General features: G+C 37.7%; 2 protein-coding genes across 2 annotated transcripts; one reads left to right on the forward strand and one right to left on the reverse strand.

Annotated features, from left to right (window-relative positions):
- Positions 1-1,517: 1,517 nt before the first annotated feature.
- On the reverse strand, positions 1,518-2,730 carry LOC116174039 (glutathione S-transferase 1-like). The gene is made up of 3 exons (XM_031491814.1): positions 2,357-2,730; positions 2,109-2,309; positions 1,518-2,063 (listed from the first exon to the last, which is right to left on the reverse strand). Exons 1-3 carry the CDS (start codon positions 2,492-2,494, stop codon positions 1,731-1,733), a joined length of 672 nt encoding a protein of 223 aa, XP_031347674.1. The 5' UTR covers positions 2,495-2,730; the 3' UTR covers positions 1,518-1,730.
- A 5,049-nt stretch (positions 2,731-7,779) lies between these two features.
- On the forward strand, positions 7,780-8,775 carry LOC116174040 (glutathione S-transferase 1-1-like). The gene is made up of 3 exons (XM_031491815.1): positions 7,780-8,027; positions 8,079-8,279; positions 8,337-8,775. Exons 1-3 carry the CDS (start codon positions 7,887-7,889, stop codon positions 8,643-8,645), a joined length of 651 nt encoding a protein of 216 aa, XP_031347675.1. The 5' UTR covers positions 7,780-7,886; the 3' UTR covers positions 8,646-8,775.
- Positions 8,776-12,765: the final 3,990 nt, after the last annotated feature.

Raw genomic sequence — 12,765 nt, forward strand, 5'->3', positions numbered from 1 at the left:
CCCTGCGAATAGAATAGAATACCCCGTGGAGGTCCCCATGAATTATTTCCTGGGAGGCTGTTTTTGGACGTGCACAACTTATACATGCGACAAACCAACTAATCTCAGAATTTGCCATACGCATATACGTTTAGTGGTATCAAGTAAAGTTTTTGAAAATGGGAGGGGGAAGGGGAGGTGAACACACGTACTTACTACGCATCCTTCACGGTATTCTAATAAAAGATTGATTTCTACAAAAAAAAATACTTTCCTGTGGACTCTTTTCCGAGAATCAGTAGGTGACGGGGGGAGAACGGAGGGGTAGAAATTAATTTTAAATCTTTCATGATATGGCAATTAAAGTTCTCCAGCAAAAGGAATAGTTTTCTACCAACTTACTTTCAGACCTCCTTATCAAAAAGATGAGTTAGGGGGGGGGGGGGGGGGACTGATTTTATCCTTCATGGTACTCTAATGAAAGGTTTCAACGAAAGGAATTAATTTCTACCAACCATAGCCTCCCTCTCGGCTCCTTATCGTGATCGGATATAAATTATTCCTTATATCTCAAAAAGAAGAACAGATTGTCGGAGGACGGTACTCACAAAGGGTGATTGGGTCGTCTGATATTCCGTTGAAAATAGCTGCATGATAACCAAGCAGGAAACATTTAGAAGAAGAATCAAAGGTGGCAACAACCTTTTATTGAAACATTCCATTTCCATTGCGGTCTCATTGCTGGAATAACTGGAAGAAGTTATCTCAAAATTACAAAAGCTATCATTTTGTTGGTGAGCAAGGTTCACACAAGAAATGAATCCGAGTCATATTAATGTTTTAGGGAGAAGTAAAAAAGTGAAATAATCAAGACTGTGGAAATTAAGTTGTACAAATCAGATTAAGCAAGTAAAGGAATTATCACATCTAAAAACTATGCGCAGATGACTAATTTTGGGTGTGCAGGAGCAGCTCAGTGGCGCACTAATAGGTGCAATTAATAGAATATGAATAGTAGGGATGCGTGATCTTTCGCCTTCTCACGTGTCGGCACCTGTTGACAGTTGTTGATTTCCAGACCAGATCCCTAGTCTTGTGGATTTTGGAACAAATCAGGGACGATTTTTAGACATAGAAAGGTTTTAGATTCTCCGTGCACTCGACTTTTGCGAATTCTGTTGATTTAGTGTCAAAATATCACTTGACTAATATGAAAGACAGATTTCTGGACTTATGGCGCTTATGTATGTGATAGAAATACTTATATTCAAGTGTTGGTTTGAAAGAAAGTTATAGAACAGGCCATGTTTTACTTTTTCTGGTCGACAGTATTTGTCTTTCATTCAGTGATTGGGGCGTTTGCTTGCAAATTGACACGTCTGCCCGTTTCAGTTTTCCATAATTGAGCTTTTTTGTCTCTGTTGGTTTAAAATATAATAGCGTTACCACGGCAACCTACCGTTTATTGATTATCTCAATCTCCGCAGGTATACTTTTAACCCTTCCCTGCATCGAGTTGGGAATTAAACAAAAATTGCTTGCCCTTCAGGCGTTTAATGAGACACAGATATCGACATTTTGAATGTAGTAGGTACACAAAAAAACAGCGTGTAAGTAATGCACATCCTCATAGACATAAATTATTATGAGTGACGCACGTTTTCCCGTTCACCACACACGGAACATGCCCATAATTCATGCATAAATAAGTAAAAAAACCCATAAGCATTGCAGTAGCGCAATATTTGCCCTCAACTAATTATCTTGCAGTAAGCGCCTCCAAGTTTATTTTGGATGAGAGTGTCGGCTTTATTTAACCCAACCCCATTGGCCTTATCATAGTATGGTAGGGCTTTGCACTTTTGATACCACTTAAACAGTGTAGGGTACATCTCTGAAGATACCGGTAACAGTATACTGGATGTACTAATTGATGACACACAACAGAAATCTGCAATTGTAACTGTTTCTCCCAATAAAAATGGCCCCCGTTCGAGGAACGTGTCCAAAATTTGATACCCTTCTTTCAACGCGTACAGTTTCTCCTTCGGTATTTCTTTGACACCAAATAACAATATCGGAAACTGAAACAACGCGCGTAAGTTTTGGAAGACACCAGAGGCACTCACCAGTAAATGATCTAGTCGTGGAAGAAGCACGTTGGAATTAAAATATAATTTCTCGTCAACCACCGCTCGCTTGTTTAATTCTTGGGGGTATAAGTTCGAGTTAGATCCAAATTTTGCTACAAGATACGCGCAAATCGCGTGTCCGTCGCTTATTACTAATTCATCATCAACTAAAGTTGGAAGCCTCTCCAAAGGATTTAACTGCACAAATCGTTAACTGCGAAAAGTCTATAAGCAAAAGCACTTACCTTAATTAATTCTGAGTTTTGTTCCTTACTAAAAAAATTCACTTCCTGCAGGTCAATTGCCAAGTCCAATGCTCTCACAGTCAAAAGTACGGCACGACTAGTCGGACACACGTCGTCATAAAAAAGCTTAAGTACCATTGCTAATCACGCAAATTTATGCGAATAATAAAGCTACCGCGCCTATACTTTCTCGCAAATGACGGTTTCAGACTGATACTTTTTGTTCGATATTTCGAGTTGATTGTTCTATCGGCCTTCATGTGGTAATTCGTAATGATGACGCTCAGTTATGTGATGAGAATTGACCGAAACATTACGTGTATATAAATAAAGCGGATTGCCGCTGCGATACTTAACGAGAGAAATGAATTTTGGTCTTTTTCCTCCCATGTTTTCGTTTTTTGATCAAACTAACGCATCTGACGCGGCAACGGCCAAATATTTCGGATTCTTTACGTTTTTGGCGTTAAACTATTTTTAGGTGCAGTTTAAATTAGCTTACAGAAAGAATTTACCTACTTATTTTTATACAATGGGCCTCGGTACACATAAAATGTGGCGGAAAATTATAGATCGTAAAGTGGTGTGTCTTTGGCAAACAAAAACATAATATAGCGACATTAACTTGAGGGTAATTTATTAAAGTAGGTACTCAAATCTCAATTTGTGGATGCCAAAACAAGAATGAAAAGAATTTTAATTGAGTGTGAAGTCTTATTTTAATTGTCTGAATTGGTTTCTATGGAGTACTCTACACAGTGGGAAAATCGCAATTTACTTTTAAGACAAGACAAATACCTCTCGCATTTTTTGCGATTTGCAATGCTCTACCATTGAATTTAATAAATTCAATGGCTCTACTGAAGTTCCAATCAATGAACTTATGTCCTGCAGTGAACTTCTATTTAGGCGTTTTGTAATCACCTGATGTCTAGGCAACACATATATCGGAAAATGCTATAGGACGTTCCGGTAATTCACCCGGCCCAGCAGACAGTCACAGTATCTGTAGAAAGTCTTCACGAGACTCCATTTCCCTTTCGGGGTGGAGAACTTTTGATCGTTATGATAATACTAAATGGCCACCTCCCTTTGGCAGCAGTATCTATACAGCGCTTATGGGAGATTTACTTTAACGCATTTTTTATTCTCAATTGATCACTAACTGTCGACTGTTCGGGTGCCTTTTGTAAATCGATCCAGATGTCGACAACGGAATATCGTAGAATTTCGGGTTTTCTGCGTTATATTTGCACTATCGTGTTATTCCTGCATCATCTACTCTGAAAGTATGGTCAGTTTCAAGTAAATTGAGTGGGTACTCTGAATAGATATTGCAGTAAATTTTTACATAATTAGTTGTTGAATCCCACCATGTCATCGCCGTCAAACCGCATTTTTCAATTTGAAGGGTCGAGAGGACTTTTCTGATTGGAAATTTTGTTGTACAGGCATATTTGGAGCACGAAAGCACATAGTAACTGAGGTAGCTCCAATTTACGTCGACTCAGTATCCATCAATTCCGACGAAGTTGAAGCGACGAAAAAAGCGAGGAAAAACAAAACTGAGGTTAATAATGCTTTGTGATCGATCAGTTTTTGTTCACATTCGAGCTGCGAAACATCGACCGAGTTATGGAAAAAATTTGTCTAGTACGTATGAATATAGTAGTTCCATGCAGGGGATCGCTCTGTATCGGCAATTTAATTCGATTCGCTTGATGGATTTTGAATCGACCTAAGAGGAGAACGTACGGAAGATTATGGACACGGCACACAAGATGAGCGCCGTCGACTGGGCGATTTTTGGTTGGAAGTAGGTAGCGTTAATGCATGGCTTGTCAAAACGCTATGATCCGATGATAATGACCGGGCTGCTCCAGCCCCCCCCCCCCCTCCCCCGATTAGGATTTCTGGTTATGCCAGTGGATTATGCAACGTAAAAGTTCATTTGTGTTCAGTTGCCAACTATAGATATGGGGCAAGTCACGATTGCAGTATCGACGTGGGGATCATTGCAAAAGTTAGCGTAATTGATTTTGATTAAAGCGAAAGAGAGTTCTACGGTACCTCTAAGATACAAATTGTACTTCCTCCGAATACGCGACAAATAATATTTACAGTGTCTTCTCATTTGTTCAGTCTGTAACAGTTAAGTACCTACGTAAAACCTATTTAGTTAACGGTTACTGTAATTTTTGTTTGGGATTCACGTAGGTACATAACATCTACATTGCGCATCATATTCCGTACGTGGTAGATGGTCATTGATCCTTTTCATTTCGGCCGTGGTTGGGCTTATGAGATTGTCACTTCCTTTTTCTGGTGGCACTTGTTGATCAGCACGTTTAAGAGCATTTTCGTGTATCGCAGAAATTTTCATGAAGATGTAATTGCAATAGTTTGAAGTATTGTTTGTGGCGATTCACCAGTTTTTGCGTGATCTCGACTTAGTTTGTTGTCTCTCACGTGGAGACTATAATTGGGATTCATAGGGATTGCGCATATGTAAGTGGCTGCCACAGTGACGTCGGAAGTGAATAACGGTTGGGGGGGGGGGGCAAAAATCAGCGACCATGGAGTCTCAAAGGGCCCTCTCATGCAAAAGTGTGTACGAATTAATGCAAAGCAGTGGGTTTTTTATGTGACGCTGAAACCTGTTTATTTAATCAATCAAATAATGTTTTTTTGAAAGAAAAGTGTTGAAAAAAATTTAAAAATGTGTCGGAGGATGTCTAGTTATATGCAACTGAGCAACTCAGAGGTACTTGACTCGATTGAGAAAACCATAGCCATAGATCATTATTTTATTTAAAAAATAATGAAGAACTACAAAAGTTACAAAAATTTTGTTTCTATTTATTACACTATGGAGCATTGTAAAGAAAAGCTAGTATAAAAAATTAAATATATTCAAAAATTTTCCGCCTTTCCGCAGTTTTGCTGCAGTAGAAGACGTGTTAGTCGCTTTTGAGTGATTTATCTACTCACTCTTAGAGGGGGTGCGGTCCCCCTTGTGTAAAAACTGAGGGGGCGACTCGCCCCCTCTGACCCATACTTCCGGCGTCGCTGGGCTGCCATTTTCTTAACCATTTCGTCGTGCGTTACCATTCGAAGTTGAAGCAACTTGTCCATCATGGCCGTATCAGTATTTTCTAATAACACTCTTAATAAGTAGAGGTATGTTAATGTTTCTGATCGAAGGGTTGCATGCGCCTTCTTTGGGGGTTTTCGAGTACGTTTTAATTACATACTTTACATCCACGTTAATTGCGCGTTGTCAACACCAGTTTCTCATTAAGACACCCGATGTACCAGACAAAGGCCATTTCGTTGTGGAATCTACGTGAGTGCAAGGTCTTCATTTAACCGGCCTAATCTGCAGTCTACGCTTGAGGCGTAGATAGGGAATTAAAATAAGTTCGTGATTAATTGTTATTATTATTGTTATTTCAAAGACAATTCTCTTAAAAATGTATTTGTTCATAATTCTTATTATTTTTCGTCTACGATTTGCTTAATAAAAGAAAAATTTGGACGGATGTATGTGTGCTTTGGTTAAAAGCAGTTGTAATTTTATTGTGTTCATTGTGTATATTTCTGTTTTGTCTTTCGTTTATGACATCCATATACAGTAGGTAATTATATGATGTGTTAGCTTATTTGCCAAATTACCGGCATTCTACAGATGCATTAAAGTATTGTCATTTATAGCGCATTACAAATACAAATAATTGCTCTTTTACAATTATTTATTTATTTATTGTCCCTCTCTTGTTCCAGGCCCTCAACAGGCTTTATTACAGAGTGACCGGCATAATAATTTTTAGAGGTGCCTCTGCAGGTCTTAAGTTGTTCTATACCACTCCGATATTTACCTTACGAATTAGGAAAACTGCAGGAAAACTTAATTCGGAGTAGGTAGCCGGCAGAAAGCTCGAAACTGATCTAAGGAAATTCCCATCTCTGCCACAGATGAAAAATTCACCTTAACCCAGGTTCGAACACCCGACCTCTTGGCTATGTAGCCCAATGTTCTACCACTGAGCCACACAGACGAATAATAACGGATGCTGATCATACTCATAATGAAACGCACAAAGATACGGCAAGATTTTTCTACGTAAATATGTTGTTTTCCAGTTTACACCTTTACAATATCGCTATAGTTAGACAAGTCACCCTTTGTTCGTAGCGCAGGTTTTACCTGCCAGTCCCCTGTATGAATTCATGACAACTTTACGTGTTTTGATCTTATTCTCATATGTCTATGTTTATATTTATAGATACAGTATGTTCTCTTAGGGATGATATTCAATGAAATATTTTCGTGGATGGTGCTGTATTTGGAAACATTGTTTAGTTATAATTGAATTTCTTGCAGAATATTTCCTTTCTTTTGCATGAATGCTACTGTTTATTGTTTGTTATATTGTCTGTTATATACTATTATTATTAATGTTAAAAAAGGTAATTTTCCATTTCTTTTGACGAGTGTACCTATGTGTAATTCACACTTTCTCATAATTAAATATTATTATTATTATACAAACTTATGTGAATTTAATGTAATGTTTTCATGATTGTTATTTTATGTTATGTGTGTCAAATATTAATTCTTTAGGAATTTTAGTGGAGTCTATAATTCGACTTAATTTACTTGACAACCATCATAACATGCATTCATGCCATTACAAACAACTAATTTTACTATAAAGTTTAACATTAATTTGTTGGCTGGTTTTTTTCCTGGTCAGTTCTTTTTTCCCAACCTATTTGTACTCGCGGTGAACTACCATTTTCTAGATGTATTCTGCGATTGCGATTTATTTTGATTAAATTTCCGTTTTTAAAGTATGTACTTGTTTTATTTGTATTTATTAATGTTACGCATATAATTAACATGGAACATACAAACCCCGTAACTATACTGCCTACGAGTTTGGTATTTGCCCATTTGGTGGACCATACCAGTAGGATAGTAACCATATTCATTCGCAAGCGAAATGTTTAAATATTTATAATTTTGTTAATTGCCCTTCAGAATTAATTAGAGAATAAATTGTCTATAATGGCGCATAAAATAATTTAATGGAATCGACGGTTGTCAGAAATGATTGCAAAACTAATATAAAAAAAATAAATTTTAACGTCGATGACGAAATTGAGATAACGAATCACTGGACAAACAGGACCCTATTTTCAATGGTGAAAAACGCTAAACCAGAATATTCATAGTAAAAAAAATTTTTTTTATTTATTTATTGATAAGGTGTGATATGTAGTGTAGTGTAGAGTGGGATTTTTTCACTTGGACCTATACTCAATACTGTGTCGACGATAATGAACGATAGATACCTCTCTAGGTAGCAATTTAAATTGGACCAAAAGTAATAGGGGTCACGAGATACAAAGCGGTGATTGGTACATTCAGTGGTCAGATTATTTATAAAACCGGTTGAGTTAACGAAGGAAGTTGTTAGTTACCGTCTGACTTTCGCCGAGTGAACAAATTAACAAAGCTAAAATAATGGCACCGAAGTTGTATTACAGCGAAGTAAGTGCGCCGGTTCGTTCCGTATTGTTGACCGCCAAAGCAATTGGATTAGAATTGGATATGCACCCTGTCAATCTTATGACAGGGGAACATTTGTCACCCGAGTTTCTGAAGGTAAAAGTGTAGAGCAAAATGACCTTAGCCTTGAAAGTTGTTGCTTTCCAGATGAATCCACAACATACCGTCCCGACCCTGAACGATAACGGATATTGCCTTTGGGATAGTCACGCCATCAATATTTATCTTGCAAGCAAGTACGCAAAGGACGATTCGTTCTATCCCAAGGATCTGCAAAAGAAAGGCACAGTCGATCAGCGATTGTTTTTCAATGCTTCAATGGTGCAAACTAGGATGGGGGCAATTGTGGTAACGTTTCATCTCCGTTGATAGGTATAGACGAAAGTAACTCGATTCTCTGTACAGAGACCAATAATTCGCCAAGGCGCAACTTCGATTCCCCAAGACAAATGCGACGATGTTCGCGATACCTACGATTTTCTGGAATCATTTTTGGAAGGCCACGACTACGTTGCTGGCGACTCGCTCACAATTGCCGATTTTGCGATTGTTTCAGGAGTCTCTTCCATCGCACCTTTCGTACCGATCGCGCAAAATAAAAACCCTCGCCTTTCCGCTTGGTTTAACAGAATGCAGCAGCTTCCATACTATGTGGAAGCCAATCAAATTGGATGCGATAAACTTGTTGGTTTTATCCAAAGCAAACTTGCCTAAATATATCTTAAGTTAATATTAGTACAGATCGTTATTTAAATATATACCTATACCATTTGTCAGCGTAAATAAGCTATTAAGTATTTGGGTTGTCATTGATAAGATCAGTAAATATACCTACAGAACTTTTGCAGGTTTATTTTTACTTGCAATGTTTTACACATAGTACATTGAACTTGAAACTAGATAGTCTAACAAAACCACTTTCTAGGCCTCCAGGAGAATAGCTCCACCTGGCTACGGGATTGTACATACAGTATATACAATACTGTGATACCGGCATTGAGAAATGTATTTGACCTAGATGCCTAACGAGCGTCTTTTTCAGTTTTCTTCCATTTCAGTGCGTCTTTAACATTGTGTCACTGTACTGCACTGCACGGACAAAACAACGAATCGGTAAGAAGAACAACACGGATTTTAGCGCAGTTCGAAGTGGGCTTCACGCCATAGCAATACCGAAATGTTTTCAAATTCAGTATTCAGCAGCGCAAATCTTTTTAAAGACCCCATTGGTAGGGTAGGTATCATTTTTGTGGGGAATGGAGTAAAAATAATTGATATAGGCATAGGACAGGGTTTTGCGAAAATAGTTACCGAAAGAACGCTATTATACAGACTGACAATTTAACAAGTAGGAGAGTACTCAATGCGTCGATATACTTTTCTCTGTTCTATCGGTGCTTTAAGGGCGGGGAATTCCCCAATGAGAATACATAGAAAACCAGGAACGTATAGCACGTTTAGCGGGGCGTACAAGGAAGCAATAAGTGCGGCTATAGAGGAGAGAAGGAAAACAGGAACCATACCACAGAATGTGGAGTACGATGGCCATACTTACTACATACATATTGTTGTGTTAATTTAGGTGGTTTGGTCCATGTTCAATTTTTGTTTATAGCCGCATTATAATTTGTTTATTTTGTTTATTTAATTGTAAAGGAATTACGTTTTATAAGATAAGGAACATCTCAAAATTATTTGCGTAATATTTAAAAATGTATCTCATGGTTTTTTCCGGTCGTAGATAAGAGTTGCGCTTATCGCTAAAACTTAAATCAATTTTGTAAACCGATGTTGTCGCAGATTTAGATAAGCGAATTTTGTTTATTTTTAACTAACTAAAGAAGTGGAATCGAAATTGGAACAAGAGAGGGAAATGCGTTAAAGAGAAGAAAATTAGTGAATTAAGTGAAATCAGAGATTTTAAGTACGGCGTGTGAAATTGTCTAGTCGAGTTCGAGTTAAGGAGAAGTTGTTTGTGAGAAAAGTTTAAGTGTTATAAAATAAAGAAGTGGAGTTTCTGAGGCGAATTCAGTTTAGTGTTTGTGTTTTTTTTGTACGTGTCTGTTTAATGAAAGTCGCAGAAGACTGATATTTGGACTGGATATTTGGATTATTGACATTATAAGATAATTAAGACGGTGGAGCCGACGTAAATTAATTATTCGTTACTCAATTAATTAGTTTCCATACCCTCACGTGGACTAGAGAGGGTTTTTCCGTGAGTGTCTTCGTTGAAAACTACCCGTCTCAACTCGAGGGTACGTTAACAACTACAAGGGGGTTCTCAATTGGACGTTTTATTTACTAAAAGTGTTGATTCAAGTTTAATCAATAATTTTGAATATCGTGGGGTATTTTTGTATTTTCGGAAGATAAGCCTTCGAAATATCCGCCCCCCGTAACATTCGCTCAAAAAAGTTCTAGTCCGGAAGCACATTTGCCACAAAAAATTCGCTCTTATAAACACTCCAGGAAATTCGCCTCTAAAGATAACGCCAGTAAAAAAAAGTCGCCTGATAGCATATTCCATACCCAGAGACTAAAGTTTGTGTTTCAATCCCGAGGTGCATGCTATCTCGGGCAACGAGCACCCGAGACTCGGATGCATTTTAATTGTGTGGTATACACACTATTTTTTACTCATGTATAATCAATATCAAACTGTCAATGTTAAAATGCGAATTTGGGCACAATAGACCCAACAATCCGCTTAAACGAGCTATGGTGTAACTATTACTGCCAAAATCAAAACCAATATATACGTAAAACAGTCATTAGACTTAAAACACGTGAATAAAGAAAGAAAGAGAGAAAGAAAGAAAGGAAGAGAGAGAGAGAGAGAGAGAGACGAGCCTCTCTCTCTCTCTCTCTCTCTTCCTTTCTTTCTTTCTCTTTGGTCTACGCATCCGCACGAATTTTAGATATTGAGAGACACCTCTAAAAAGCGTTATGAGGGCCCAGAACAAGAGGGATAATAAATTAAAAAAAATAAAAAATAAAATAAATAAAAAATAAATCAATCAAAAATAAAAAAAATATTGTAACCAATAGTCGAGAAATCGAGGCGCCATGACAAATTAATCGGTGATAAGAAAGTAAAACGGACGTGCCGCCTTCTTTCCGGGAAATATGACGTGTTCGTTCTAGAAGCGTTTGAGAGTACTCCGAGAATGTGTATTGTTATAAATAAATTACTAATTAAATTTACGTTACAATAATTTTTTGAGTATGAATGTGAATAAATTAAAACAATTCCCATAAAAGTTTCATGCATTGAGGAATTAATAAAGATGTCAAAAATCACGATATGCACTATGTAAATGGGCATCAGAAACAAAATCACAAGTAGATCACAATAAAAACCCCAGAAAGAAAGCAGTATATGACAACCTGAGAAGATCGTAAACATTATTAAGCGGTAGGGCAAAGGGATGCTATTAAGCTTTTTAAGGCAGTCACTGGTGTCTGTTTGTCCGTCCGTTCGTCTGTCTGTCAATCTGTCTCTGATCACGATAATTGGCAAACACTTGGACCGCTTTTCTAGATCCGCTTAGAGGTTTTACGGTTAAACAGGGTGGTACTACAGCTGTAGGTACGAATTATTGTGTAATTGCTGTGTTGAATAAAAGTAAAAATATCCAATATTGTAATGGTTATTATTGGAAGCGTGTAGCGGTGTAACGTTCCTTGATCCATTTAACCAAGTGCTCGGAGCCTATGTGGTTGGCATCATCATAGTATGGCAGCTTTTTCATTTCGAGTAACCATTCGCAAAGTCGTGGATGATTTGTTTCCGAAACTGGCGCAATGCGCGACATGGATGACACTGGCGCGACAATGCAGAAATCGGCAATTGTAATCGAATCACCTGCAACAAACCGGCGAGTTTTCAAAAAATCCTCTAGCAAACTGTACACCGAAATTAAGTCCTCGATCTTCATTTGTATGGTGCTTTGTTTATCTTGTAACGTGATTGATTTCTGCAATTTTAAATTTTAAGCGCTGCGTAATTGATTGGTTGATTATGTGCATACTACGACCGCGCTCGTTTTTGTTTGGATAATTGATGCGTAAAAAATAGCATTTGGTCGACGATAACCTTTTTACGTGGATCTTTCGGGTAGAGCGCATCATTTTTGGCATATTTGTCGACAAGGTAAATGCTAATTGCCGCACTATCGCCTAAGCATCAAAAGCCATCATCGTCTAATGTCGGAATTGTGTGTTGAGGGTTCATCTAAGAAATGATCAGAGTCATCGGTGATGAAAGAGGAAATACTTACTGCCTTAAATTCGGATGTCAAGTGTTCCCCGCAAACAATATTAATTGGCACTAATTCCAATTCCAACCCTATTGCTTGGGCTGTTAGTAATACAGCTCTTGAGGTTGGGCTCATTTCGGAATAATATAGCCTTAGAGTCATCTTCTTTTTGTGTTACAAAAATATGTAATCACTCAGTTAAGATTCATTTGAATACTGATAAAAACATGTACCTAGTCATTACTACATAGATGATAACCCATGGCCCTATTTATTTATTGAGTTGGTTATATTTTTTTGCGTTATAGATTCTTTGGGACAAATTTATTGTCACATGACATGACAATGAAGTTTTAGAACTAAGTAAATCACTAAGCTTATGTCTTCTATTTAAAATAATTGATCGGCTTGTAATGATCTGACGGATCCCGGAAGCGAACACTGCAATCTTGACTTACCCTATACTTACAGTTGGGTACAGTTGCGATATGTGAAGGTCCCCAAGCAAAGCTTCCAAGGGAACCAGAGGCAGGTCATGGTGCACACTTTTGTACGTTTGAATTCCATAAAAC

Source organism: Photinus pyralis, unplaced genomic scaffold (genome assembly GCF_008802855.1).
Source record: "Photinus pyralis isolate 1611_PpyrPB1 unplaced genomic scaffold, Ppyr1.3 Ppyr1.4_LG6, whole genome shotgun sequence".
Lineage (NCBI taxonomy): Eukaryota > Metazoa > Arthropoda > Insecta > Coleoptera > Lampyridae > Photinus > Photinus pyralis.

Coding starts and splice junctions, on each gene's coding strand:
- LOC116174039 (XM_031491814.1), bottom strand. CDS start 2,494: ATGGTACTTAAGCTTTTTTATGACGACGTGTGTCCGACTAGTCGTGCC. Junction 2,310..2,356: donor AAAACTCAGAATTAATTAAG/GTAAGTGCTTTT, acceptor CGATTTGTGCAG/TTAAATCCTTTGGAGAGGCT. Junction 2,064..2,108: donor CACGACTAGATCATTTACTG/GTGAGTGCCTCT, acceptor GCGTTGTTTCAG/TTTCCGATATTGTTATTTGG.
- LOC116174040 (XM_031491815.1), top strand. CDS start 7,887: ATGGCACCGAAGTTGTATTACAGCGAAGTAAGTGCGCCGGTTCGTTCC. Junction 8,028..8,078: donor TGTCACCCGAGTTTCTGAAG/GTAAAAGTGTAG, acceptor GTTGCTTTCCAG/ATGAATCCACAACATACCGT. Junction 8,280..8,336: donor CTAGGATGGGGGCAATTGTG/GTAACGTTTCAT, acceptor TTCTCTGTACAG/AGACCAATAATTCGCCAAGG.